This window comes from Myotis myotis, unplaced genomic scaffold (genome assembly GCF_014108235.1).
Source record: "Myotis myotis isolate mMyoMyo1 unplaced genomic scaffold, mMyoMyo1.p scaffold_m19_p_13, whole genome shotgun sequence".
In the NCBI taxonomy this organism is placed as follows: domain Eukaryota; kingdom Metazoa; phylum Chordata; class Mammalia; order Chiroptera; family Vespertilionidae; genus Myotis; species Myotis myotis.
In genome coordinates this window covers 17,316,660-17,342,527 of record NW_023416317.1, presented here as the reverse complement: position 1 = coordinate 17,342,527, position 25,868 = coordinate 17,316,660, and the positions used below count along the sequence as shown (strand labels likewise).

General features: G+C 53.1%; 1 protein-coding gene across 1 annotated transcript in view; it reads left to right on the top strand.

The window, feature by feature from the left end:
• The window catches only part of CACNA1D (calcium voltage-gated channel subunit alpha1 D), a 105,282-nt gene that overhangs the window by 59,150 nt on the left and 20,264 nt on the right, over positions 1–25,868 (top strand). Inside the window, 10 exon segments of the mRNA XM_036331883.1 lie at positions 3,913–3,957; positions 4,367–4,495; positions 8,525–8,590; positions 9,981–10,072; positions 10,996–11,155; positions 11,701–11,828; positions 11,957–12,053; positions 14,264–14,366; positions 15,630–15,731; positions 20,797–20,927. Of these exon segments, the coding sequence (XP_036187776.1) occupies positions 3,913–3,957; positions 4,367–4,495; positions 8,525–8,590; positions 9,981–10,072; positions 10,996–11,155; positions 11,701–11,828; positions 11,957–12,053; positions 14,264–14,366; positions 15,630–15,731; positions 20,797–20,927 (1,053 nt within the window).

Sequence of the window (25,868 nt, the reverse complement as noted above, 5' to 3'; positions counted from 1 at the left end):
GTTGGTCATGGTCATCTAAATTGTTTCCCGCTCACCTTTTATTGTCTCCAGCCTGGGCCTGAGCCGAGGCCGTCGTGGTCAGTCGTGCTTGGCCCTGGGGCTTGCCAGCAAAATCTTCAGGAATGAATGATCCGACCTGGAAATGAGAAACCGAGCTTGCGTTGTATTCTTTGCAGAAACATTTTGGATGGCCCTTTCCGTTGTCCTGCCTGCATGCTCACCCAGCCCTCTCCCTCCTGTCGCCCTCCCGTGGCCCCGGCCTGCTCTGTCATAGTTTCATCTCTCTCATGGACTCGTCTCCATCACTTTCATCGCCACATCACCAAGCTGCTAAAATGTCAGACGATGCCTGGCAGGCTCACTTTTGCTCCCTCTCAGATGCCCGTTTGCTCTTTGGTGAAATGCATCCTGTTCTCCCTAACCTGAGAATGGCTGCTTTGCCATTACCATCGTTGCTGGGGGGCAACGTACTTATGTAGAACCCACCTCTGCCTTTTTATTACCTACAGAAGAGCATGTCAAAGGTCAGTAGGGAACCCACTTCCAGGGACCCTAGAATTGTCCCTGGCTTGTCAGGGACCCAGTTCGGACTAGGTGTCCAATAGCTGCAGTCAACTTCTTGTTCTGAACCCACAGTCAGGTTGTCCAACCCCCCGGGATTCCATATGCTCACCCTTTTCTGGGGACCAGGTTGCTGGTTTCTGGACACAGACTCAGCAAGTCCTTCCTCCCGGAGGTGTTACAGGCCAGGTCAGAAGTCATCAGAGGGAGGGCCCCCCCACAAAGACTGGGTTCTCCAGGGCACCTCAGGTTAACTGGTTCTGGGATGTTGGTTTGCTTCCTGTCTGAATTGAAAAATTGCATCCTTTCGGCTTTTCCAGCAAAAGGCGGGAATTAATTCAGAAAGTGCAGACTGATCCCTTTGGTTGCACTTGTTGGGGGCTGACTCTGAGCCTGCATCTCAAGGGCCTGCCTGGGAGCCCTGTCGGAAGGGGCTGGTGAACACCAGGAGAGCCCCAGGGGCCTCGGGAGCTTCCTGACCCAGCATATCGTTTGGCCTCCCGAGGCTGCGGATCATCTCTCTGGAGGGGTCCCAGGCTTGGAAGGAGCCCCTGAGGCCATCTAGTCCCAGCCCCGAGATGACTGGAATCCCCTCTGTTGGAGACTGATCGCCCAGCCTCTAACAGCTGCCTGGGGAGCAAGTCCTTGCCCCGCCTGGGGTATCCAGTGGTTGACCTCAGGGCCCAGCAGTGTCCTCCTCCACTCCTTGTGAGGAAGATCGGATGGAGTCTAATCTGTGCATACAAGTACTGAACCCCCTCAACCTCCAAAGAACCCATAGTCGGCTCTAACAGCCCCGGTGAGCTTTTCTAGGGCTCCCACTCTGCAGGGCCGATCCGTACCTACAGGGAGAGATAGCGGGTGTGGGCGGTCCGCTGGAGATGTGGCCCAGCTTTCCCCTGGTCAGGACTGCAGTTCCTGGCTCTGGCAACACGTTAGTTAGAATCACCTGGAAGCCCAGAGCTTAGGCACCCCTCCCCCCATCAATGAAATAAGAATCTTTGGGGCAGGACTTAGCCATCAGATTTCGTCAGTGATCCCTGGGCAGTCTCATGTGCCGCCCGGGGTAAGAGCTGGCCTGCCCTTTCTGCAGGCTGGCATTTGCAGTGTGAGCAAAGCCATCCTCAGGGTCCTTCCAAGGTGTAAGATATTTTAGCAGCTTGCACTGTCCCGCGTGCTGCCAGCGACACCTCCCCCGAGCAGCCTCCGGCCCAGTGCGGCCGCTCGGGCGCACGCTGCTTGATGTGCTGTTTGTTCTTGCCTTCCTCCCGTGCATGTTGTGCTGCCTTGTCCCTCCACAAATGCTGTCTCCTCCTCCTCTTTGCTTTTTTTTTTTTTAAACAAAAGAATATCCATGGTGTTAAGTCCATAGCCCAAGATTTGTCAACTTCAAAGACATCGATTGAAAGAGAGATGGGCACTTGGAAAGTCAGGGTGGCTGCTGACTTACCCATGTCAGAAGGAAGGGGGCGGTACAAGGTCTGTCGGACTCGGAGCAGGACAGAAGCAGCAGCAGAAGGGGCCTGGCCAGAACAGGTGGCCAGGAAGTGTGTCTTCCCCACCCACAAGCCCAGCTCACAGGCTGTGTATAGACATTTCAAATATATGCTGCAGAGGGCTCTGTCTTATGCCCGCTCAGGTCCCCTTGGCATAGGCGTCAGAGGTGTGCACAGGCATACACACTCACACACACACACACACACACAGACACACTCACACTCACACTCTCACAGCCTCACACTCCAGCTGCATGGCTGACCGAAAGCCTTCCTGCACACATTGGGAGACACCGAGAGCTCAGCAGAACTAATTCCTTCATTTGTTAAAGTCTTAAGTTGAATACCACCATCTGTCCCTTTCAGGAGATGTCAGTTGTTTGAGGTGACATGATAGAAGAGGAGAATAAAAACGGTGACCTGGGGCTTGGACAGACCCACTGCAGAGTTCACGTCCTAAGCACCCCAGGTGGCCCAGGAGCCCCTTTGTACAGTATCAGGCCTGTTAGTCCTGGGTGCGCAATCACGTTGCTGAATTTCAGTTGTGATGGGATGTGCCCAGATTTTTCCAGGAGTTTTGTGGAATTTTATTTTTGGTCTTAAGAGGCAGCTGTTGATAAGAGTGAGGCTTCAGAATGGAGCCGTGATGGTCCCTGTATCCCTGGGGAGGAGGACCCATCAGATCAGAGTGCGTGTCCATGGCGCACACAGCCCTTAGCTGCACCGAGGCACCGTGCGTACAGAAAGGCTACCTAGCAGCCGAAGTGCACGCAGCAGTGCTGGGCCCCAACCAGAAGGGTCTCCTTGCCTTGGGGGTCACCTGGTAGACCAGCTGCTTCAGCAGAGGTGCCACTCCCGCAGGGAAGCAAAAGACCCTCATTCCCCGGTTCTTGTTCGGCCCTCCCTGTTTAATGTAAAGATGCCTCCTGATATTTGCTACAGTTTTCTTACATCCTCATTGCGTTTTCTGAAGCACTTATCGAGCATTGAATAAGTGCCAGATCCCATGCTGGGCACTGAGTGGAGTGAGGCAAGGTCCTTGCCCTCTGGGGGCTCCCAGCCTGAGGGGGAGGCAGTGATACAGGGCGGTGAGTGCTGTGATTCTGCACCCGGGGGCCCCAGCTCCAGGCGCCCCGCCAGACCTCTGCTGGGGCAGAGCTACCGAAGCTCAGGGCAGGCTGGTCCTGAGCTGTTGCTCTCCAGTAGTCACACAGAGCTGAGCTTTGTCTCCCTTATCAGCAGTCTGAGCTGCCAGTGGGCAGTGAAGGGAAAATAGATCTCCTGCCCCCACTGGCTCAGTCTGTCCAGCTCCCCAGCAGCCTTGCCAGAGATGGCATCATGGGACACACGCTGCCCAGGCGTGTGGCCCCAGGATCAGAGTGTGGTCCAGGGCGCCTGTGGGCCACAGGCAGCTGCCACTCCATTCGCCCTGTTTGGTAGAGTCATTCTGTTCCTCAGAGTTTGGTTGGCCCACTGCAAAGCAGTGAGTTCTGAGACCCACAGCTCAGATGCAGCGAAGAGAGCCAGGCTCCCCAGAAGACACACAGAGAGCCCCGCTCTGCATTCTGACAGAGGGACAGCTGAGGTCTTGCAGCATTATCGTTCCTGGGTGCCTGTCAGCCCTAGAACCTCACATCCTGGAGGTGACTTAGAAAGGAGTGTGAGCCTGGGTCCATGGCTGCCCGCCCTCAAATCCAGTTCCAAGCAGAGTCCCTGGCATTTTCTCAGGGAGGGAGCAGGTGTGTCGTCCTAAGACATTAGCCACACATTTTTTAAAGGGGGGAGGGGATGTCCTCCCGGACCACTGCTTCCTTCCCAGTTCATTAATTCCTGTTCAATCTTTGATTTCTTAAAGCCAACTGAGAGTGAAAATATCCCTGTCCCAACTGCTCCGCCCGGGGTAAGACCAGCGACCAGTGCCCAGGGGCTGGGCCTTTCCCTCGAGTTATTTGGCCATGTCGAGTTTCCCCAGTGTTTCTGTATTCTCCATGATTGTTCTTCCAGAACAGTGTCTGCAGTGGTTTGCATTCATCATCAGTGTCCAGTACTCTTGACCAGCCCAGCATTCACCTCTTAACACACTAGACCACGTGGACATGCATGTGCTGTGTGGACGCAGTTTTCCACGCCCTGTGTTGTTAGCATGTAACTTCTCCTTTCATATCATGCCTTTCAAGGTGAAAAGGCCCTAGAAACACATCTTCAATTCTTACTTCTGTCACCTGTGTTTGCATCTGTTGCTGTTTTTCTGAAAAGTGTTGCATGTTCTACTTTCCATTGGGTTTGACCTCTCCATGATAACCCTTCAGAACTCTGAAGAGAGCAATAGAATCTCCATCACCTTTTTCCGTCTTTTCCGAGTGATGCGATTGGTGAAGCTTCTCAGCAGGGGGGAAGGCATCCGGACGCTGCTGTGGACCTTCATTAAGTCCTTTCAGGTAAGAGCCGGGCCACGGGCTTCTCTTTGTCTCTGAAGACCCTATGCAAGTCAGTGATTGTCCCCCATCATGGCAGATCCAGACTCTCTTCTGCATGACCACGGACCACCTAGGTCACGTGACTGCCCGGGTCACATGACCACCTAGGTCAATAGAGAATATGGAATGCTGGAGGGACCCGACCCTTTGTTACTTGGGTAAATGAAATAGGATTACCTCCTTAAAGGAAGCAGAAAAGAAAGCAGTAAGGACCTGCACCTGAGAGTTCTGCACCATTTCCAATTCTGAGAGATGTGGAGCCTCTGAGTACTCAGTCTGGTCCTCCCCGGAAGCCCAGTGGTAAATGGTGATGTCAGAGAGCATGCTGGGTCCCAGAAGACCCCAGAAGCCTCACAGCCTCTTGCTAGGGTGGCTTCTCCTCATATGGCTGCAATGGTCCTGTCAGCTGGTCTAGATACGAATCAGGGACCACTTCACCGGGGCCAGCGCATCTCACCAGTGTCTTATCCAGTGCCTGGAAGGGTAACGGAGTTGAGGACACTTAGGCATAGCCAGGTCTCATTGTCATTTGTGATTCTTCAGGCTGGTCAGCCCAGTTCTAGTCTATTCCTGGACAGAACCTGGCTTCTCCCGTGCCTTCCAGCACCCCACCCGGTACTCGAGTCCTCTGGACTGAGAGCGGTATAGATTCTTGTTAGAAAGGTACACCCATGTAGGGAATTTGTAGATAGGCACAAGCATTAGAGAATGAATCTTATATCTTATTTTATTATTATTACTAGGGGCCCGGTGCACGAAATTCGTGCACTGGGTGTGTGTGTGGGGGAGTGTCCCTCAGCCCAGCCTGCCCCCTCTAACATACTGGGAGCCCTCAGGCATTGACCCCCATCACCCTCCAATCGCAGGGTCGGCCCCTTGCCCAGGCCTGACGCCTCTAACAGAGGCATCAGGCCTGGGCAGGGGACCCTCATTTCCCCCCATCACTGGTTCTGCCCCCAGCCCAGGCCTGATGCCTCTGGCCCAGGCATCAGGCCTGGGCAGGGGACCCCCAGACCCCTCCGATTGCTGGCTCTGCCCCTTGCCCAGGCCTGATGCCTTGGCCAGATGCGTAGACCCCCATCACCCTCCGATTGCCTGATCAGCCCCTTGCCCAGGCCTGATGTCTCCGCCAGAGGTGTCAGGCTTGGACAGGGGACCCCCATCTCCCCCCAATCACTGGCTCTGACCGCCGCCCAGGCCTGAGGCCTCTGGCCCAGGAATCATGCCTGGACAGGGGACCCCCATCTCCCTCTGATCGCTTGCTCCACCCCCCACCCAAGCCTGATGCCTCTGACCCAGGCTTCAGGCCTGGGCAAGGGGACCATCATATCCCCCCAATCCCCGGCTCCACCCCCCACCCAGGCCTGATGCCTCTGGCCCAGGCATCAGGCCTGGGCAGGGGACCCCCATCCCCCCGCCCAGGCCTGATGCCTCGGCCAGAGGAGTTGACCCTCATCACCCTCCGATCACTAATCACCAGATTGGCCCCTTGACCAGGCCTGAGGCCTCCGGCAGAAGTGTCAGACCTGGGCAGGGGATCCCCAGCTCCCCGCGGTTGCAGGCTCTGCCCCTGCCCAGCTCCCCGCGATCTCCCGCTCTGCCCCTGCCCAGGCCTAACACCTCTGGCCAAGGCATTAGGCCTGGGCAGGGGACCCCCAGCTCCCCGCGGTTGCAGGCTCCGCCCCTGCCCAGGCCTAACGCCTCTGGCCGAGGTGTCCGGCCCGGGCAGCGGGGACCCACAGTGGCAGCGGGGGGTGCCGTGATTGCGCGGGCTCCGCCCTTGCCCCTGCAGGATGCCTCTGGCAGCGGCCCCGCGATCGTGGGCTCCGCTTTAGGCCCAGGCAAGGGACCCCTAGCTCCCGGGACTGCCAGCTTCGACCGTGCCCAGCTCCCATCGCTGGCTCCACCCCTACTTCCTGCTATCACTGGCCAGGGCGGCAAAGGCGCCTGATTCTCCAATCATGGCTGGGGGGCATTTCCCCCAGCTCTTAGCTCCCCCCTTGGTTTCCGATCACTGTCAGTGGCAGCGGGCTTCTTCCTGCTTTCCCTTTCGCCTCTCTGCATTGTGCCTACATATGCAAATTAGCCGCCATATTTGTTGGCAGTTAATTTGCATATAGCCCTGATTAGCCAATGAAAAGGGTAGCGCCATACGCCAATTACCATTTTTCTCTTTTATTAGTGTAGATTATTATTATTATTATTATTATTATTATTATTATTTGACTATTTTAGTTCAAAGGTAATAAATGCTCACATTAACAAGGGAAGCGATCCAAAGATATATAAAGAAAAAGTTCACACTGACCCCGCCCCCCCCCACCTCTGAGGTGACCAGCATTGACTTCCCAGAAAGCGTTTTCCCACAGAGGGTAGGATGTGAACACATAAAGAGGAGAAGGGAGTAGATCCAGGACCTCAAAGGAGGAAAATCACAAGTCCTGGTGGGGAAATGGAGGAGGAGCCAGAATGCAGCTCTGAGACAGGAAGGCGGAGCAGGGCCTGAGGTGGGTGAGCCTGCATCTTGGTAAGGGCTGAAACCCTAGACCAGTGGCTCTCAGCCTTCCTAATGCCGCGCCCCTTTAATACAGTTCCTCATGTGGTGACCCCCAATTTCATTGTTACAAATTGAACATAATTAAAGCATAGTGGTTAATCACAAAAACAATATGTAATTATATATGTGTTTTCCGATGGTCTTAGGCGATCCCTGTGAAAGAGTCATTCTACCCCCAAAGGGGTCGCGACCCACAGGTTGAGAACCGCTGCCCTAGACAGTTGTTATTAATATGGAGTGGAGAAAGCATCAGTTTGTGAACTGCTCTAAAAACACAATGAATTCACGTAATAATGTCATTCTTACTTTTAAAGAAATTGCTAAACTTTTTTAACAGATAAATTCATGTCATGGAGTAATAGTTCATAAAACCTGAGAAACGGTGCCAACAGAATTCTTAAATACTCCATAAACTAGGAAGAAAATGCATGTAGGTATAGGAAAGCCTGACACTCAGTGAACCGGTCCAGCCAGTGTTACGTCAACAGTAACACCGCCAGGATGGTGTTACTGCCCCGAGCCGGTCACAGGTGCAGAGATGGCCCACGTCGGGAAGTGTCACAGCCACCGGCCTTTAGCGGACAGGAGAGGACATCGATGCTTTAAACGTGTGCCTGGCATTAGGGCTAACAATCTGGGCATTCCCTGGAGGTGTGCCAGACACATGGACATCTGTCATGTGGGATGAGATAAAACAGCAGTTGGAGAACACTGGGTCAGAGGGCCAGGGTTCTGACCTGACGCACAGGCTCGTATCTGATGTTCCTAAGGAGAACCCAGGCTTGACGACCACCCAGGTAGCTCCTTTTTCCCTGGCCCAACCCCCAACTCGGTTCTTTCGGAAAAGTGTGCATTTTAAGAAAAGTGTGCGTCTTTGTTTTCTACAGTGACGGCCAGAAAGTGGTTCTTTCCCTCTGGCCCAATAATTCCACTCCTAAGACTTCTCCTTAAGGGAGCACTTCAGCAGACGGCCAGGTGATGTTGCAAAGTGCTAGTCCTTGGCAAGGTGAACTACAGGAGCCCCTCGCTCCCATGCACACAGGCCCACACAAGCAAGTGGGAGCCATCTGAATGTCTGAGCTGGAATGGTTTGATCAATTGTAGAGTTTTCACAAAGGAATCAGTGATGAATGTAAGCATTATTATGAGAGTGGAGTGTCAGTGGTGACACTGCCTAGGGTTAGGATCCACTGTTCACGACTGTGGGAAGCTGTCCTGCCTGCAGCTCTGTGACACTAGGTGTGCACATGGCTGGCATCTTCAGGACTGAAGTCATGGTGCTGGGCTAGGGTTTAAAAAGTCCATTCTCTCTGTGATGCTCTTTCCATATAACATGAAAGAGAAAAGCATGTGGGCCCGTGTGGGTCTTCAGTCTGTACCGAACAGCACGGGACTAGAGGCCAGCGCTGAGCCAGGTGCTTCCTCTCTTCCAGGCGCTCCCGTATGTCGCCCTCCTCATAGCCATGCTGTTCTTCATCTACGCGGTCATCGGCATGCAGGTGAGCTCAGGGCCCCGTTCGCTCGGTAGTCCCAGATCTGGGGCAAGATGCACCTTCACCAGGTGAAATGGAAAAGCAACACGACTGCTGCTTAAGAGAAAGATGTGGCTCTAAAGGAAGGAGCCTGTGACAGAGAGAGCCAGGCTCAGAAGAGCAAGGAGGGGTTGGACTAAGCCAAGAAAAGCTGGGTTTGGTGGTTCCCCTCACCTCCACTCTGAGTCTTGGGAGAGTCAACTGATCAAGAAAATCCATAGTTGATTTTAGCAACAGGAAATGCCAGACTCAGAGAAGCCAAGATTATCCTATTTTCTGCATCTGACCTGGGACCACTGTCTTGCCTCAGTAGCACCTTGAGGAGAAGCATGAGACCCAGTCTTCTGTGACCCGGCTGGGGGGCTACAGGCTACTGGCCAACTCCTCCCTGGGTGGGGAACAGGACGGGGGCTTTGTCAACAGCAGCCCTGACCCGAAGCTGCAGTGGGCAGAGCCTCCAGGAGGAGGGGGAGATGGGGAGCCTCCCGTGGAGCTGAACCTTGCTGGGTGGTGTCTGCCACATACTCTGTGGGTTCGGTAGATACCCTCTTCCAGATAAGGGAGGGGTGCGAGTGTAAAGAGGTGGTGTGATTCCAGAGGAGAGAAGGGGTCATGCTTATTCTATTCCGAAGGCAGAGAAGAATTCACAAGTCGCTAGGAATCCTAGCAGGCGTTAGGAACCGAGCGTCACACGCTAGGGTCCCTGTCATTCAACAGCATGTGCGCTGTGTGTGTCCCGAAAGGCCCTCTGTGGCAGGACACTCTCACCTAGCCCAGAGCTGTCTCAGAGAGCTGGGAACTGCATGCACCTACCACGCGGGAGGCTTAGCCTGCGCCACGCTCTCCTCAAATGTCAGTCTGCTTCTCTGAGTCCCACACGTATTTCCTAACTTCCCCTGACCCTGGAGGGAAAGCCCACCCTGCCCTCCGTGGCCGACAGCCCCACGCTTGTCTGCAGCCTGACCTTTGTGCACACCCATTCTCTTAATGTCCGGGCGCACCTCCGGGGCCTCAGTTCTGGGCCTTCATCTCACTCCCGGGAGCCTCCCTGACCCAAGGCCCCGCCTCCGCTCTGCGGACCTCTCTGTGCCCCCCTGTGCAGCTGGCCCACCAGCTCTCATCCGAGGGCTGCTGCCTGGTGCTTGCTGTCCTGTCCCTCCTCCAGGGTCAGAACTCCCTGAGGGGAGAATGCATCTGCCGCCACGTGTTCCTGTGGTCAGCACAGTGCCCGGCACGTGGGAAAGCCCTGTGGGTGTGGATCAAATTTGAGTTAGTTCTAAATTCAGACAGGAAGAGTTTCTTTTTTGAAAATGACAAAATCTATTCTTTTTCTTCCCCTAATAATTTCTCCACCTAGATGTTTGGGAAAGTTGCCATGAGAGACAACAACCAGATCAACAGGAACAACAATTTCCAGACCTTTCCCCAGGCGGTGCTGCTGCTCTTCAGGTGACGCAGCCCTGCACGGGGCGTGGCTCTAGCTGTGGGCTGCGGAGTGACAGGGGACATGAGTTACTCACCAGCCTGGCCGCTCCCAGTTGGTCCCGGTGGCTTTCTGTGCTTGTTTGTTTTGTGTGCTTAAGCAGGGACACTAACCGCTCAGCCACAGGGGAGTGTTGCCGGCTTGTAGAAACTGCTGTGTTCATTTCGACTGTGGTGGTTAAGGTTTATCCCTCTGGGAGTTAGTGGGTCGACTCAGGGAGCTGGGAGGAGATGAGCGTACGCGTGGGAGCACCCACTGAAACACAACTGAAGACAGAGGTTTTGCAGGAGCACAGAAGCCTTTGCACAGCCAGTGGGGGCACATCTTAAGATGTGGAATTTGGAATTTTACAGGGTTGCTGTTAACCCCAGTTAATTAACTCTGCAAACAAGGGTGCCTCAAAGTGAGAGAACTTTCTAGAAATTATACAAGTAATTGATAAGGACTCCGTGGCCAGATAGCAAGCCATTTGCAAGTTAGGCAGTTTCCAGTCCTTGGCTTTCAACAGACGAACGGGGTCTTATCAAGTTGTGAGATGTTAAGTCATTAAAAGAGAATAATCGATAAAAACTTTAACATAAGGGTTTAAAGAAGAGAAGGCACAAAACCAAACATCTAATTTTACAGAAAGAACCGATGTGCTCGTATCGATTGATATAAATCAAAGGAAGTTATAGCAGCGCCTCCACTTATACTGAAATAAATTGCATTGGAAAATAAATAGGAATTTCATATCTTCACTAATTCACACTGGCTTGTTGACTAATTCCTTGGGTGTTGCTGCAATGAGAAACATTTTTTTTTTTTTCTTCTTAAAATGTTGTAGAGGTCTGAGCCTCAAATCCCTCTGCGCCTACTAATAACCCTTCCTTTGCTCGCTCTGAAAAAGGTGTGCGACCGGCGAGGCCTGGCAGGAGATCATGCTGGCCTGCCTCCCGGGGAAGCTCTGTGACCCCGAGTCGGATTACAACCCCGGGGAGGAGTACTCCTGTGGGAGCAACTTCGCCATCGTGTACTTCATCAGCTTTTACATGCTCTGCGCCTTCCTGGTACGTGAGCAGGAGGGCTCCCCTCTGAATCGGCAGGTGTGGTGTAGCATTGGGAATCAGACCAGGGACGGTGCCCCACCCACCTGCTGGGGGTATTCCGTGCTGATGAGCAGCTCCCTCCACTTGGCAGGCTTGGCCGGTTTTTGTTTTAATTGTCAGTGGTAAGCACCTTCCTTGTGAGCAGGGCCTCGAGGCTTTGTCACGGGCTTGGGCAGTCCCACTGCTTGGAACTGCTGGTTTCTTTATAAAAATGTCACAGCCCATGCACAGAGCAGTGACTTAAGAGTGTGAGTTATTTGGTAGCAGTGAAATGATAACACTGTGGTGTGCTTCAAAGATCCAGATAATTCATCCCCCTGCCTGCCCCTGGGACTATACCAAAGCCACCTCGGGAAGCCAGAAGTCTGCTTCCAGGTGGGGTTTCTACAGCCTCTCTGGGGAAATGGGTTCACGGGCTTCGTGCCCCTATACTGAGGGAGCACCCACCGGGGTCGGCCTGATTCATGACTGCCGCTGAGGCTCCTCCCTCTGATTTGCTTTCACAGATCATCAACCTGTTTGTGGCTGTCATCATGGACAACTTTGATTATCTGACCCGGGACTGGTCCATTCTGGGACCTCACCATTTAGACGAATTCAAAAGAATATGGTCAGAATATGACCCCGAGGCCAAGTAGGTTGGGAAGGATGCCCTGGCTGTTTGTGGGGGGTGTTTCTGGAACGGGGGCTGTGGTTTGGGGAGGTGGGATGGACTGAAAGCTCAGCGCTGCTGCCTGGACCTCACGCTCCACTTTGTCTCAGGGGGAGGATCAAGCATCTGGACGTGGTCACCCTGCTGCGCCGCATCCAGCCGCCCCTGGGGTTTGGGAAGCTGTGCCCACACAGAGTAGCCTGTAAGGTGAGTGTCCCCTTGGGTGTCTGATGGCCTCTCTTGCAGAGACTCCCTGGTTCATTCAAAAACCACTCAGTGACCTTCCCTCGCACCTGCAGTCAGGCGCCCAGGATGCGGAGACGAATGACACCTGGTTCCCATCCTTGAGGCACTCCCAGGAGTGTCACTTGTGGGACACCCTGTCAGCCAACGATAGGAATAGGAGGGCAGTTATGTCATTCGTCATTGGGTGAAGGCCGGGGACAGTGACCTTTGCGTCAGGCACAGGAGGAGAGACGTGGGGGTTTGTCAGAGATGGAAGGTGCCGGGAGCCGGTCCATCCTTGCTGTTTCAGGGTACCTGGCATATATGGCATACTGTTCTTAATATGTTTGCTCACCTTCTTGGCACTATGTGTTTTAACCAAGGTCACCTCTCTGAGAAAGGTTGTTTCCCCAGGTAGGGATTTTCCCCTGAAGTTAGGGAGGGAATAAAACCCCTTAACTAAGTGCCAGGCGGGTAATTAATCACTTTAACTACGAACAATCATGCTTAAGCTACGTAATCTTTACTCCCTGGAATGGAGATAATAAACGCCCTAACCTTTGGAATAGAGATTGATAGGATTGGAATCAACTGGTATAAATACAGATGTAACAAGACAACAGGACACAGAACCTAGACACAGAACCTACACAGAACCTAGAGACAGAAGAACTTCGCTGGAGAGAACATGGCAAAAGATCCTGGACAGAAACTGGCCACAGAACCTAGAGACAGAACCTGGCTACAGAACCTGGATAGAACATGGCAAGAGAACCTGACTAGAACCTGGTGACAGAACCTGGCTGGAGAACCTAGTGAGGGAACATGGCTATAGAACCTGGCTAGAGGAACCTGGCTTTGATGATCACCTGAACGCTGCCTCTGTGTCATTCCTTCTTCACCGACTCCGTCCACACCTATGGGGAACCCCTGGACCCGCTGGGGCTGGACCCCAGCAGGAAGGAGCACAGAGAACCCTGACGCAGAGGCAGAAAATGGGGCGTCATTGGTACGACTGGAACAGAAGAGGAAGTGGTGGAAGGGCACAGGCGCACACGGCGTGGCTGTGAGGAACTTTCCGGGCCATGCTGAGTTCCAGGGAAGAAGCACGGGTGGACTTCTGTGTTAGAGGGAGAAGTAAATGGGGGCAGGGGACGCCTGGGAGAGCTGTGGGGACTGTCTGGGTGTGAAGTGACAAGAGCCAGAGTGAGGGCAGTGGGAGGGGAGGGAGAGGAGGTGGCTGAGGGCTCCACTGAGGAAGTGGAGTGGAGAAGACCGGGTCCGCGGGCGTTGCTAGCCTCTGTGCTGGTGGACGGGGCACCGTGCCCCCTGCGCCGGCGCTCCTCTCCTGAGCACAGGCGGTGGCCGGGCATGGCTGCGTGCAGACCTCCTGATCCATCTCTGCAGCTCTCACCTCAGACCCTGCTCCCTGGGAGCCCTGGCTGAGCTCACAGTGACTCACCTGGAGTCAGCTGCAGCAACAGAAAGAAGTCCCTTTCTAAAAGGGAAATGCAGGGTTTGCCTGTGGAAAGTCTACCCTGTGGGAACCCAGCCAGCCTGCACTCCAGGGTTGCTGGGCCGATTCTAGACAGACCCAAGGTAGCAGAGTCGAGTCTACTGTGTATTTCCAGCTTTCAGAGATTTTCCCAGCCACACCCATCGTTCCCTGCCCCAAAGCACCGAACACTTGCAGAAACCATGTGGACTTCGCAAGGGTCGCCCCAGGGCAGGTCCTTAAAGGACACTCTGTGTCCGGAATAGTCACGTACCCCTGCTGCAGTTGCTGGAGGACCTGAGTCCCCTGCCCTGTGCCTGGCTCACTGTACCTGGTACCACGTTTTACCCTCACGACAGCCTGAAGGATGTGCCCAGAATGGAGGCCTGACCACAGGACACAGGGAGAGCTGGTTTTTGAGAAAGGGAGAAAAATGCTGGCACAGTGAGATGATTCAACAATCAAGGTGAAACACCAAGAGCATCCCACGGGCCAGCATCTGTGTTTCATGACTAAAAGCTTTGATCTTTGTCGTGTCAGAGCCCCAGCTGGTAGGTGCTCCTCAAATGGCCGGTGAGTTAAATTTGTAGGGTCGACTGGAAAAGAGATGAGGGAGAAACAGAATAACTACGGGAAAGGGCTGCGGCTGCCATCCGTCCTTTGCATGCTGGTAAGAAGCTTCTCTTTCTGTTTGCAGAGACTAGTTGCCATGAACATGCCTCTCAACAGTGATGGGACAGTCATGTTTAATGCAACCCTGTTTGCTTTGGTCCGCACAGCTCTTAAGATCAAGACGGAAGGTGAGCGTCCCCTGGGAGCAGGTCAGGGGGCAGAACTGGGAGGAGATGCCACCTCCCACCTGTGTTCTCCCTTCTGGGCCTTTCCTTGTCGAGGGGAGGCCCTGGGAAGGGCGTGGTGAGTGCAGTGAGAACCTTTGTGCTGGTGGACGCACTGTTCCCACCTCCCTCATCCCTCCTTTCCTTCCTTTATGCTTCACTTTGTCCCTGGGAGTTTTGAGGCGACTCAAGCCACTGCTTACTAGAGAGCGGCAATAGGTGGGAGATCAGGGCAGAGTCGGCACCGTCACCCCTGAGCTCCCTCCAACTGACCCTTCCTGCTTGTGTGACCTTTGTGAGGGGTTTTCCTGTTCTGAGCTGTAGGTTGTTTCTCTGTGGGAAGGAAAGGAACACACCTACATCAGGGGAAGTCCTGGGGATGATGTGAGATGATGCCTGCAGAAGCCCCTCTGCAGTGCTGGCCCGTGGTGGGAAACACTATTACGACCAGCGTCTTCCCAGCTGAGACCAAAGCACACGGGTCTTCGGGGCCACGCTCAGCCCTGGTAGAATAAGCCTGGAGCATGGCCATTGCTGTTGTCTCGGTGGCAGCTTCACAGGTGGCATGGAAAGCAATTGCAGCAGGTGGAGGGGTGACCATGAGGTGGAGAAGCAGAGACTGTGAGGGAGGGGGGGAAGAGGGGCCAGCGGTGGACACTGCAGAGTCCATGGGCAGCTGTTTTCCCGCAGCCCCGGAGCTCAGGGTGACTCTATCCAGCAAAGCCAGTCCCCGCAAGCTCACGGGCTCCTTGCAGTGGGCTCTTCTGCACTGACGTGTCCGTTGAGGAGACAAACATCAGCCCAGCTGATAAGACCAAGATGATGCGGGTGCTACGGATGAGTCCACACAATGGGAATTGAAAGTCTTATGTGGGTGGAATTTAGTCTGGGTCTTCAAGGACAGAGGCAGGATTCGGCATTCTAGGCTGGGAGCAGCGGAAAAGGTGTAGGTGTGGGCTTGGGAAGGTAGAACACGGATTCCAGAGTAAAACGTGGTCCTTTCCACCCACGGTGGAGTGACTGCAGGTCACAGGTAGTGTGAATGCCCCTGACTGGGGAGCCTGGGGGGAGGGGCACCCATCAGAGGGCCGTGCCGCCACCCGAGGGCCATGCTCCTACCCAGGTCAGCTTGGGGGGGCGGGGGGGGGTTGGAGCAGCATGGTCCCAGCAGAGGGATTGCTGGCCAAGAAGCAAGGCTTGTTTTCTCCTCTTGCTCTTTGCATCCAGGGAACCTGGAACAAGCTAACGAAGAGCTGCGAGCTGTGATAAAGAAAATCTGGAAGAAAACCAGCATGAAGCTGCTTGACCAAGTTGTCCCTCCAGCTGGTGGTCAGTGCAATCTCTTTCCTAAGTAGCTTTTGGCCAACACGTGGGTTTCAGCGGTCGTGTCTGCCGCCAGCTCGGCTGCGGGTTGCTTTATGCATCAGCTAGGTCGCTGAGGCCAAGCGCTAAAGAAAGCCGCCGGCCCTCTGGCGTAGTTACTTGGGGTCATATGAGCAGCATTCCCAAGGAGAGGCCTCAGCGGGAGGCAACCAGACAAGGTGGCTGGAGCTGGGCTTTTCTGCTGGGGGTGGGAATTAATGTTAGAGGGCAAGCCTGCTGCCTCAAAAGGAAAAGTCTAGATTTTTGGGGTCCAAAATGAAATATTTAAAGCTAGTTTCCATGTATCCTTTAACATAGTGTTGAAAGCTTCTCATAAAAAATTGATAGCTGTCAGAAAATGGTATTTTCAAAATGCCCTTGTCAAGACTGAGTTTACTACCATAACTAGCCAATAAAGGTCCCTATCATTAGAATTTAAGTAGGGACAGAACTAACAGGCATGCTTTTTTCTTTCGTTATTTATCAAGAAATAACCGACTAAACTTTTTTTCAGATTTATATATGTAAAGTTATACATATATAAAGTATATATATATATAATTTATACACTGTTTTTCCACTTTCGTTTAAGTGCACATGGACTTAGAAGTTGAGGTGGTTGTTTTTCGACTTTTATTTTCACGTTTTAAAGGTGCAGGATCTGTTCAGGTCTGGACACTGACTCCAGAACCCTGAGCCAGAATGGTGGCCAATACCTCTCCCTCTGAAAAGGTGACAACCTCTGGCTCTTGGGGGGAGAGAGCGTTGTGCGGGCCCGCTCTGGTCCTCGGCATGAAATGAGAAGCAGGACGAGATGTTGTCACTGCAGGGGACACCCATAGCTAGCACGGTCATGGCTCAAAGCCGGGGAAAATGGCCCACAAAGGGGCAGCAAAAAGGCCCCCCAGACCGAAAAGAACAAAACCCTCAAACTCTCTGCCCCCCCTTCCCCCGAGAACTGGTCCTGCACATTTGTCCGCGGGAGAACTGTTACTGTTGTCCACAGAACTGATGCTGCACATTTAAAACAACTCTTCTGTTTCCTTCTTTTCTTTAGAGCTGCACACCCAAGTGCTCGCATGGCTGAGGTTAATCGCTTTCTTAAAAATTGTCGTAACAATGTGCTTGAGCTTTTTTCTGCAGCCTCCATTCCTTTCAACGCTCAGTCTTTCAGAATATTCTGAAGCAATTCTGTTTTAGGGTGGTGGCATGGAATCAGAGTTATCTCTTGCCAACTGTATTCCCCTACAATGTTTCTCGAAATACAGACGCATGCTTCAGAATAGCGGTCTGGGCTGGCTGAGTAAACCTTCCCCTGAAACACCACCTTCGTTACAAACTAGTCTCACGCACATGTCAGGGCCCATCCTGGCTAGACCCCCTTGGACAGCATCCCGTGAAACTTCGTTTCTTTTCATGTGACTTAGAAAAAAGTCCAGAATTTGGCTCAGGATCTAAGCTCCCTTCCTTTTAGTTCTATTAGACGTCTACTAAAAGCTACATATTCTCCCGCATTCTTGGCCCAATGATGGGCGTTGGCTTTTTCTCTGTATCTCTTTAAATGGAGTGGGTATTAATCTATTTCAAAATGGCATTAGGTGGCACTGTGAAACCCGAAAGTAGAAAAGAGGGCTTCAGGAGGAGATGGGGTCCTCCAGAAGTCCCGTGTCATGGCTTGTGTATGTGCTGGGATAATGTTGTCGGGCTGAGTCTCAGATAAGCGCTGCTGCCACTGCAGAAGGTGGAAAGGCCTGGGTTTCTGGCTGCGGTGAGCAGACCCTGAGTGAGGTGCTGGGCAGCATTCTAATTCTGTCTCTTTGTTTTTGAGTCTTTCCCATGCCAGTCGGTGAGTGGTTCCCGCCTTTCCCTCGCCATGGCACACTTAGAAAGCGAGAATATTCGTTCAGCCCTCCAGGCCAGCAAGTGGGTAGCTCCCATGGCTGACGGGCTCGGTGCCCTCCCTGCTGTAACCTCACAGAGAGCAGCAGACTGAGCCAGGCCAGCTGTCCCTGCGCCGGGACTGGCCGATGTGGGGTGGCCAGGGAGGCCCTTACAGACCTGGTGACAGCAGATGCCCATCTCAGGAGGAGTTGCTGGCACAGTGTGATGTGAGGTGCCCCAGGTTGTCATGAGCTTGATAGTAAGGGGCCACTCAGGACGGAGCCCTGGAATACCAGCCGGGACCTGTTCTGTGCGGGAGGCTGTGGCTGGGGAGGCAGCCTGTCTGCTGTCTCCGTCATAAGGCTGACGTCTCATTGCCCATCACTGACCCTTGCTCACGTTCTCCCCTCCACTCTTGTCACGCATTTCCTGGGTCCTCCCCTCCAAGAGGCTCTCCTTGCTTTGGGCCTTCGCTCCTTGACCTGGCTCTTGGGCCCCTTTTCCCTAAAGAGCACTCAGAGCCGGCCCTACCCCTTTCTCTCTAGTCCTGAGCCCAGACACCCTCCCTGCATTCCTTCCTTCTCTTCCTTCCCTTCCTGTCCTGCTATGGCCAGGGGAGGGGAATGTCCGGCCCCGGGCCATATAAGGCCCGGGAAATCAGTTGCTCTGGCCCTGCGATAGGGGTGAGTTAGTTAAATGTTTGACCAAATATGGCAGGCTAATTTTTAAGCTGATAATTCGTATGGCCTGCGAATGATGCTATAAATATCCAAATGGCCCTTGGCAGAAGAAAGGTTCCCCACCCTGTGCTATGGCTTTCACTCTCCTGTTTTTAAGAGCTCTTCCTGGGCTCAGTCTCAGTGGAGCAGCCCACGTGGCCCTTGCACCCTGCCCTGCAGAGCCCTGGGTGGCTGTGCTCTGCTCCATGTGGCCCCTCAGGGAGAAACACGTCAGCTTTTCCCCGAGGACACTGTGGCCTGGCTCCAGGCCCGGGGAAGCCCAGACCCCACTGCAGGAGCCCCTGGGCCCCTCCAGGCTCGCACAGTCCAGCCTGTGCGAAGGGAGGTGAGGGTGGGCCTGTGTGTGCTGGGGCATCCCGGTGTGGAAGGAGGTGGTCTTCTGTGGAGAGAGAGGCATTTTTCCGCAAGCCCCCAGAGAAGGCTTGGGAGTCTGGACTGAGAGGCCGCTGTGGTGCAGCAGGCGGAGAATCCCCCGGGCCCCAGGGATCTCTATGCAGTCAGCAGTGGGTTCCCCTCCAGATTGCAGCCCAGTAGCGAGAGAGACTTGTACTCTGGGAGTGGCCGCCCCACAGAAGAAGGTGGCCTGTGTGGTTGGAGCTAGGCCATCCCTCAGGGAGGTGGTGCAGAGGAAGAGGAGAGCTGGCTTGGCACTCATGTCCCAACCTGACTGGCCTGGGGCAAGTCTTCAACCTTCTCAGCTGTCAGCGCGGGTGAGCAGATCCACCATCTCAGAGTTGTGGTTGAAGAGTCCGGGCAACCGAGTGGAGCTCCCTGACTCAGGGCTTGGTACCTGTAGGTGCCCAATAGGAGGGGTGGCTGGAACTGGTGTCCAAACAGCCCCGGGCAAAACAGAGAGCAGCTCAAGGGCAAAGGTTGAAATGTGCAGACCCGCATGGTCTCTCTTCACCTCTTGCCTCCTTGCCCGTGAGGGCATCACTAGACCAGCCTGAGACAGGTGAGGGACCACGGTTTCACATGCTGCACAAGCCTGGGTTCACGTTGGTGGCCCCTGCACCCTTCCAGACTTGCCCAGCTTGGGTTTGGAAGGAATGCAACATGTCCTCGAAGTCCAACCACTCCAAGCATCTTCTCTCACAGTAACACTGAGTAGCTCTTGACCAGGGAGTTTGGAGAGGCAGCCCTGGATGGCCCAGCAGTGTCCAGACAGAGACATCTCCCACATGGGCGCTAAACGAACCCCAGCCACGGTACGTTAGGGAACACAGTGGGCCTCAGTGTCTCCCCACGTGTGTGCTCTATGATCTATTGCAGTGGATCTCACTGTTGGTGGGTGTGAGATGATAGTGATTCCCGTGGCTCAGTCATCCAGCCCCCAGAATGAGGGCCACCCCAGCAGGGGGCTGCATACATCACATGCCTCTCCTCCTGTGGTCCTCACAGATCCTCTAAGAGACATAGCTCCTTTTATACATAGAGGTTGAGCTCCTTGCCCCAGATCACATGAAACTCTTACAAGGGCAGCCTGGCCAAAGGTTTAGCTGTGCTAAAGCCTGAGCGCTAGCAACCATTCCACCCCCAGCCTCTGCAAATCATGGTCAGCGGTCTGTGCCCACAGGAACCCTGGGCACACCGCAACCTGGGGGAGCAAGGGTTGTGGAGATCCTGGAGCACACGCACACTGCCAAGGTGGTTTACCCGAGACAGCCAGAGCCTCTATTCTGCCTCATGCATCACCTGTAAAATGCTCAGCAGAGTTCCAGTTGTTTCTGAACAAAGCAGAAGTAAGTCAGCTCCACCATGAGGTTAGTTGGCGCTGTCACTTACAGCACCTCCCACCCCCCCCCCAAAAAAAAAAACACCACACACACACACACACACCACAACTAGTTCTGAATTACAGACCAAGAAATGGCATATGGAGGCTATTGGCAGAGTCAAGGGGCACATGAAAATCTGGGTTTGCAGTCACTTTAATGAACCTTCCTCTTCTTCTGAGCTTGTCTGTCCCCTTTCTGAGGTCTCTGTCTTTATCTCCAGGCATCGGGATTTGAATGGTTAATTGCCCTTGGAGTTCATGGTAATTACACATGCAAATCCCTGTGCACAGGGGTGAAAATATGACCTAGGAAAGCCTTTTTTGTTGTGTAATTTTTATTTTAAGTAAATAACCAAGACAGCACTTGATAATATTACTAATGCGCTGCTCTATTAAACTCATGACAAATGTTATTTTCTGCAATGTTGAGTGTCAGTTTATCTAACTGACTCTAACTTTGAGCCTTAACTGCTTTGCCGAACCCTGCTTTTTGCTAGAGCTAGTCTCCCTCCTGTGTTATAAGCCGAGAGCTCAGTGCCTCTGCGCTGTCCCCCGCCCCTCCCAGAAGCCAGTGTGTAGGCTCTTGGTGCAAATGTGCTGATTCGGGAGAGCTGTGTCTGGTCTCTCCGTTTAGATGATGAGGTAACCGTGGGGAAGTTCTATGCCACTTTCCTGATACAGGACTACTTTAGGAAATTCAAGAAACGGAAAGAACAAGGACTGGTGGGAAAATACCCTGCGAAGAACACCACAATTGCCCTACAGGTGAATTGTTGTTTTGTTGTCTTATCTTTTCACTAACCACTTTACGAGCTTATTTGAAACATTAGAGAGCTGACAGTTCATGGTTGAGCAGTACCACAAGGATTTGTTTAAACTGAGATACTGCACACACCCTAAAATGTGGACTAGCCATTTCTGGGCCACCAGGTAAGTGCCTCCGTCTCCTTGCTTCCTCTGGCGACTGCTGCGGCCTGTGGCACAGGAACCCCAGGACAGCCCTGGGAGAGGGGAGCGAGCACTACCCTTGCGCCTCTCTCCTCCAGGCTTCTCCCAAGACAGTGCCCTCCCAGCAGGCACCCACCCACCCCAAGCCCTGGGCTCCAGCCCTGGCTGCCCAGGAAACAGCTTTCCATCTGAACGCAAGTGCTTTGTTTTGTTTCTGTTTGTTTCTTACCCCACTGCTTGTTGGTTTTTGGTCCATTTCAGTAACATCCATCACCTCCTGGTGTGTGTGTGTGTGTATGTATGTGCGCGCATGTGCATATGCATTTGTGCGTGTGTGTACGTGTGTGTACGCCTGCGGTGTGTCTGTTTCTCTGTGTTGTCTTTTGATGGCCGTGAGGCTTGCTGTGCTAATGCTGCTCTCTCCCACCTGGCCAGCCTCTGGTCCCTACCCCTAAGCCATGGCCCTGCCCCGGGCTCCTAGAGTGTGGAGGTGGCTTTCAGGAACCTCTGGTTCCAACCAGGGCTTGAGGATACGGAATCCTAGGTGAGCCCAGAGCTCTGGGATGGGAAGCAGGAGTGCAGGCGAAGGGAGTCCCAGTGGAGACCCGCACACAGGGGCCAGGAAGGGGACTTCGTGAGTGCTGGTGGTGAAGAATGCAGGGTGAAGAGGGGGAGAGAAAAAGATGCTAAGAACTGGAAAAAGGGAACTAGAGAGGTTGGCGAGTTGTCAGAAACAGCTGTTTAAATTAATCGAAAGCCCTGTCATCTCTGCTACCCACAGTGCTTCGAGTCCATTGCGAATAGGATAAAGGATTTTTCCCTTTTTAGTTTACTCTAAAATTACTTTTCTGTCCCTGTTATCACCACGTCTTAAATTGGGCCTAACAGTTATGGGTAAGGATCAATGTGAAATAATCCTGCACTTTTTTTTTTCTGGGGAAAAATGCCCAGTATTGACTGTTTTGTGTTCACAGTGATGGTCAGTACTGAAGCGAAGGCTTGTGTGTGCTCTCTCTGAGCAAGGGAATATGAACATGAATGATGATGAAAGAATGAATGAAGGAATGAGGGGTGCATATACATATGTTGGGTTAGTAGATGACCTTATGTAACCGTGACCTGCTGATTCATGATAAAAACCTCTGCTCTACCCAGACAGCTGCAGGGTTGGGGGCGGGGGGGATCAGCTGAATCCAACTGTAGGCTTCTGACCTTCCTTTCTCTGATCACATCTCCTAAAGGCAGCTTGGTGGACCACAGGCTCAGGCAGGTGGCTCATTGCTGTGTCAGGTTGTAGACTTGGTGAGCAAAGCGCTTTCACCTCTGGCTGATCCAGTTTGCAAAGGCGACAGCCCTTTGATCACAGTTCCTACGGAGCCTTAGACGAAGCAAACTGACAAGTGTCCCTTTGACCTTATCTTGGGCCCACACGTTCTTGAGGGCAGTGTGGCCAAATTGGATGCAAAGAGGGGGTGACGAACATGTTTTTGATGGCTCTTCCTGAAAGGAGCCTTGGGCCTGGAGGGCGAGGCCAGCCTTGTGTCAGAGTGCCCTGGTGCCCTCTGCTCGTGGGACCTGCTTGTTGTGCTCAGGGTCTAGTTGGTGGGGTCGATGGAGTTCAATGACTTTTCTGGAGGGGGAAATGTACTCTTTCATGGATAGCTGTGTCGTAATTTACATTAATCAGGTTAGCTCTGTGTTATGAGGCCCCTCTATTTATTTTCTGTGGAAGGCACGGGTGATGACCACCTCGATACAGAGTTATACCTTTGAGTCCCCAAAACTTCCCAATTCGATGGCTTCAGGGCTTGCTCTGGTGCCTGGAGATAGTCTTTTGATATTTTAAAACCTGAAAAGAACACATAGCTAAACAATTTTCACATTTCACGAATGGGCTCCACGGAGTCTTCAAGTTGAAGGTTCAAATGGTGTTAAAGCTGCCTTTTTAAATCATGGGTTAAAAGACTCTATTACATGGTACTACAGTAATGCTGAGGTGTGTTTCCCCCCCCCCCCCAAACATTTATCATTTTGTTGTGTATGGAAAGAGTTTCATTTCCTTGGTGAAATGCAAATATTTCCAGTTAAGTGTTAATATCAACACATTTTACATGGTTCCGGTGGGAGTTGATGTTGAGAGCACAGCCTAGAAAATTAAGTTGTGTTCATAACCTCGACAGATAAATTCTGAAAATGCATTTGGTTCTGAAGCAAACATCAAAAGTGGAAAAATTTTGTCTCCTTGGAGGACAATCCTAATTACATTTTTGGCTTCCTCTGCTCTAAAAATGGCTTTCGATGTGATTTGTCACTCTACTTTTAATCAGCCGCAGGAGGCCCTTCCTTCCGGCATGACGAAGGGTAGGTGATGGTGTCGCAGTCAGGGAAACGCGGTCCAGTGGCGGTGGGAGAACCGCACCAACAGTGTCACTAGGACGAGCACACAGGTCCTCCAGGGCATGGCGTATTGAGAGGTGGGGTGGCTTGCCTCTCCCTGTGCCAGGGTGCCACACGGCTGACCGATTGCTAGTGGCAGTGGAGTGTGGGCATAGGCATGTGCGTGCTTGTGCTGCGTCGAGTGCCGTCTGCCTGAAGAGCCTCAGAACTGGTCCATGTTCTGAGCCCCTCCCCATGGGACGGTTTTCAAGGACACACAGAGGCACTATGGTCTCCAGCCCTGTGGGCTCCATCTGGGCTCCCCGTGTTCAGACCAATGGCAGTGTCCCCGTCTTCGCGAAGAGGAATGGCTTGAGGAGCTCCTGCGTCCATGTGTGGGCAGGAGCTCAGCCCCCAGTGTCCTCTGGCCTCTGTGGTCTGAATGAGTGTGCAGTTTCCATCTGTCCATCCATCATCATCATCACGAAAGCCAGCCTTCTCTCCAGAACCTCTCCAGAGGGAGCTGGAGAGAAGCCGCCTCAGGCCTTTTGTGTTCTCACTCATCCCCTCCATGCCACGCTCACTTTAGTTTGACTCAGCATTTGCTCTTCATCCATCATTGCCGCATCCGAGGGACCTGCATGTTTCCACGAGGAGCAAGTAAATAAAGGAACAGAGCTCTGCGGACGTGAAGAATGTGCCCCCTCCCAGCAACTAGTAGCGCCCCATCAGACCTTCCAGGCGAGGGTCCTGGACACACATTTGTCCAGTGTCTTGTGGAAAGGGGGAAAAAAGACCCAAAAGTGGGAAAAGTTTTGTTCATTTCCTTTTCTTTCAACATTCAAACATTTCCTTTAAGCAAAAGACGCTCTGGTGCAGTCTGAGGAGAGACTGTCCCTGGCTCATTGTAATGACAGGAGGACTGTAGGGGGATAGTCTTTTCTTTGTTTTTAACCCGTTGGGCTTGAGGAAGAGACCAGTATTTCCAGCTGGTAAAGAGTCCGGTGGTCAGGTATTAGAATGTTGGAGTCTGTACCCCAAGCCAACAGATGGTGACGTTGGTGGTCACGTGGAAAGGTGGGGGGTACAAAAGAAGCAATGCCGCTTCTCCCCTGATGGGCTTTGATCCGGCTTCCACGGGAGGCTCGGCGCATCCACACAGAGGAAAGTGGGATGTGCAGCAGACGTGTCGTCTGTGGAGTACAGACTCCTGTTTCTAAGTCACCATGGTCTAAAAAGGAGCAAGCTTTTTTATTGTTTTTTTAAAGCATGATTCCACCCGGAGCCGTAAGGCTTTTCTTTTCCTTTCTTTTTTAATCTGCAAGGAGAGCAGGTGCTAACAGATGGGATTTCACTGGCTGATTCATTTGTTTCAGATGCTTGAACGGATGCTTTAGAGCTTTCTGCCTGAGCTACAGCACCAAGCTCGTTAGTCGGAAGGCGTTGGTGGCTGAGGCCTTGCAAGGGAAAAGTCTCAAGTGGGCTTATTTCTACTGAAACCGCATTTCGGGAGAAATGCAGGAAAAAGCAAACCCAAGGCCCCAGGGAGACCCCTTCCAAGCAAAGCAGTCCTGCAGAAGGCGGAAGCAGGGCCGCGGCCAGCTGCGGAGCCATGGCCTCCTGTCGCGGACGCTGCTCACGGTGGCTCTTTTTCGTGGAAGGGAACATGCGAGGCTTAACCGGTTTCCCTTCCAAACAGAGACTCAGAGAAAGGGAACGAGGGAGAGAGCAAAAGAGGGGTCAGCCGCCCCACAGAGAAATGAAATGAACACAACTTCCTGATGCTGGCCAGTAAAAAAAAAATTTTTTTTCAAATAACAAAAAGATTAAGCAGACCTGCCTAAGGTGGGCAGCTGACTCTGTTCCAAAGTCCTGCATCCCTAGTTTGCCCGGACTCCCAAAGACTGGCAGGCCCCTGGGCGCTGAGCTGGCAGAGTTCCTTTTGTATGGCAGTCAGGCCTGACCTGACCGTCGGCCGCACTCTCTGCAGTGACCCGGGCAGGACAGGAAGCTCAGACACACCCATTTAACTAACACATACACCCGCATGCCCAGACCAACCCAGGCAGCACCTCAGGTTCCATCTTAACGTGTCCACGGGAAGCACCACCACACCCCAACCTCATCCGACATTGTCCGTCTGTAGTCCGTGCTCAAAGCCAGTCCGGGGCTGCCTCTTTGGAAGCGGTGCGGTCTAGTTTCGAGGACACTGGGAGTCAGGGAACCTGGGCTCTAGTCCCAGCTCCAGCATTCGGTTGCTGCGTGACCTTGGGCAAGACACTTAACCTCTCTGTGCCTCAGTTTCCCCATCTGTAAAATGGGGATAACAATGTCGACCTACCTCACAGGGCTGTTGTGAGGAATAGCTAAGTGATTGTAAAG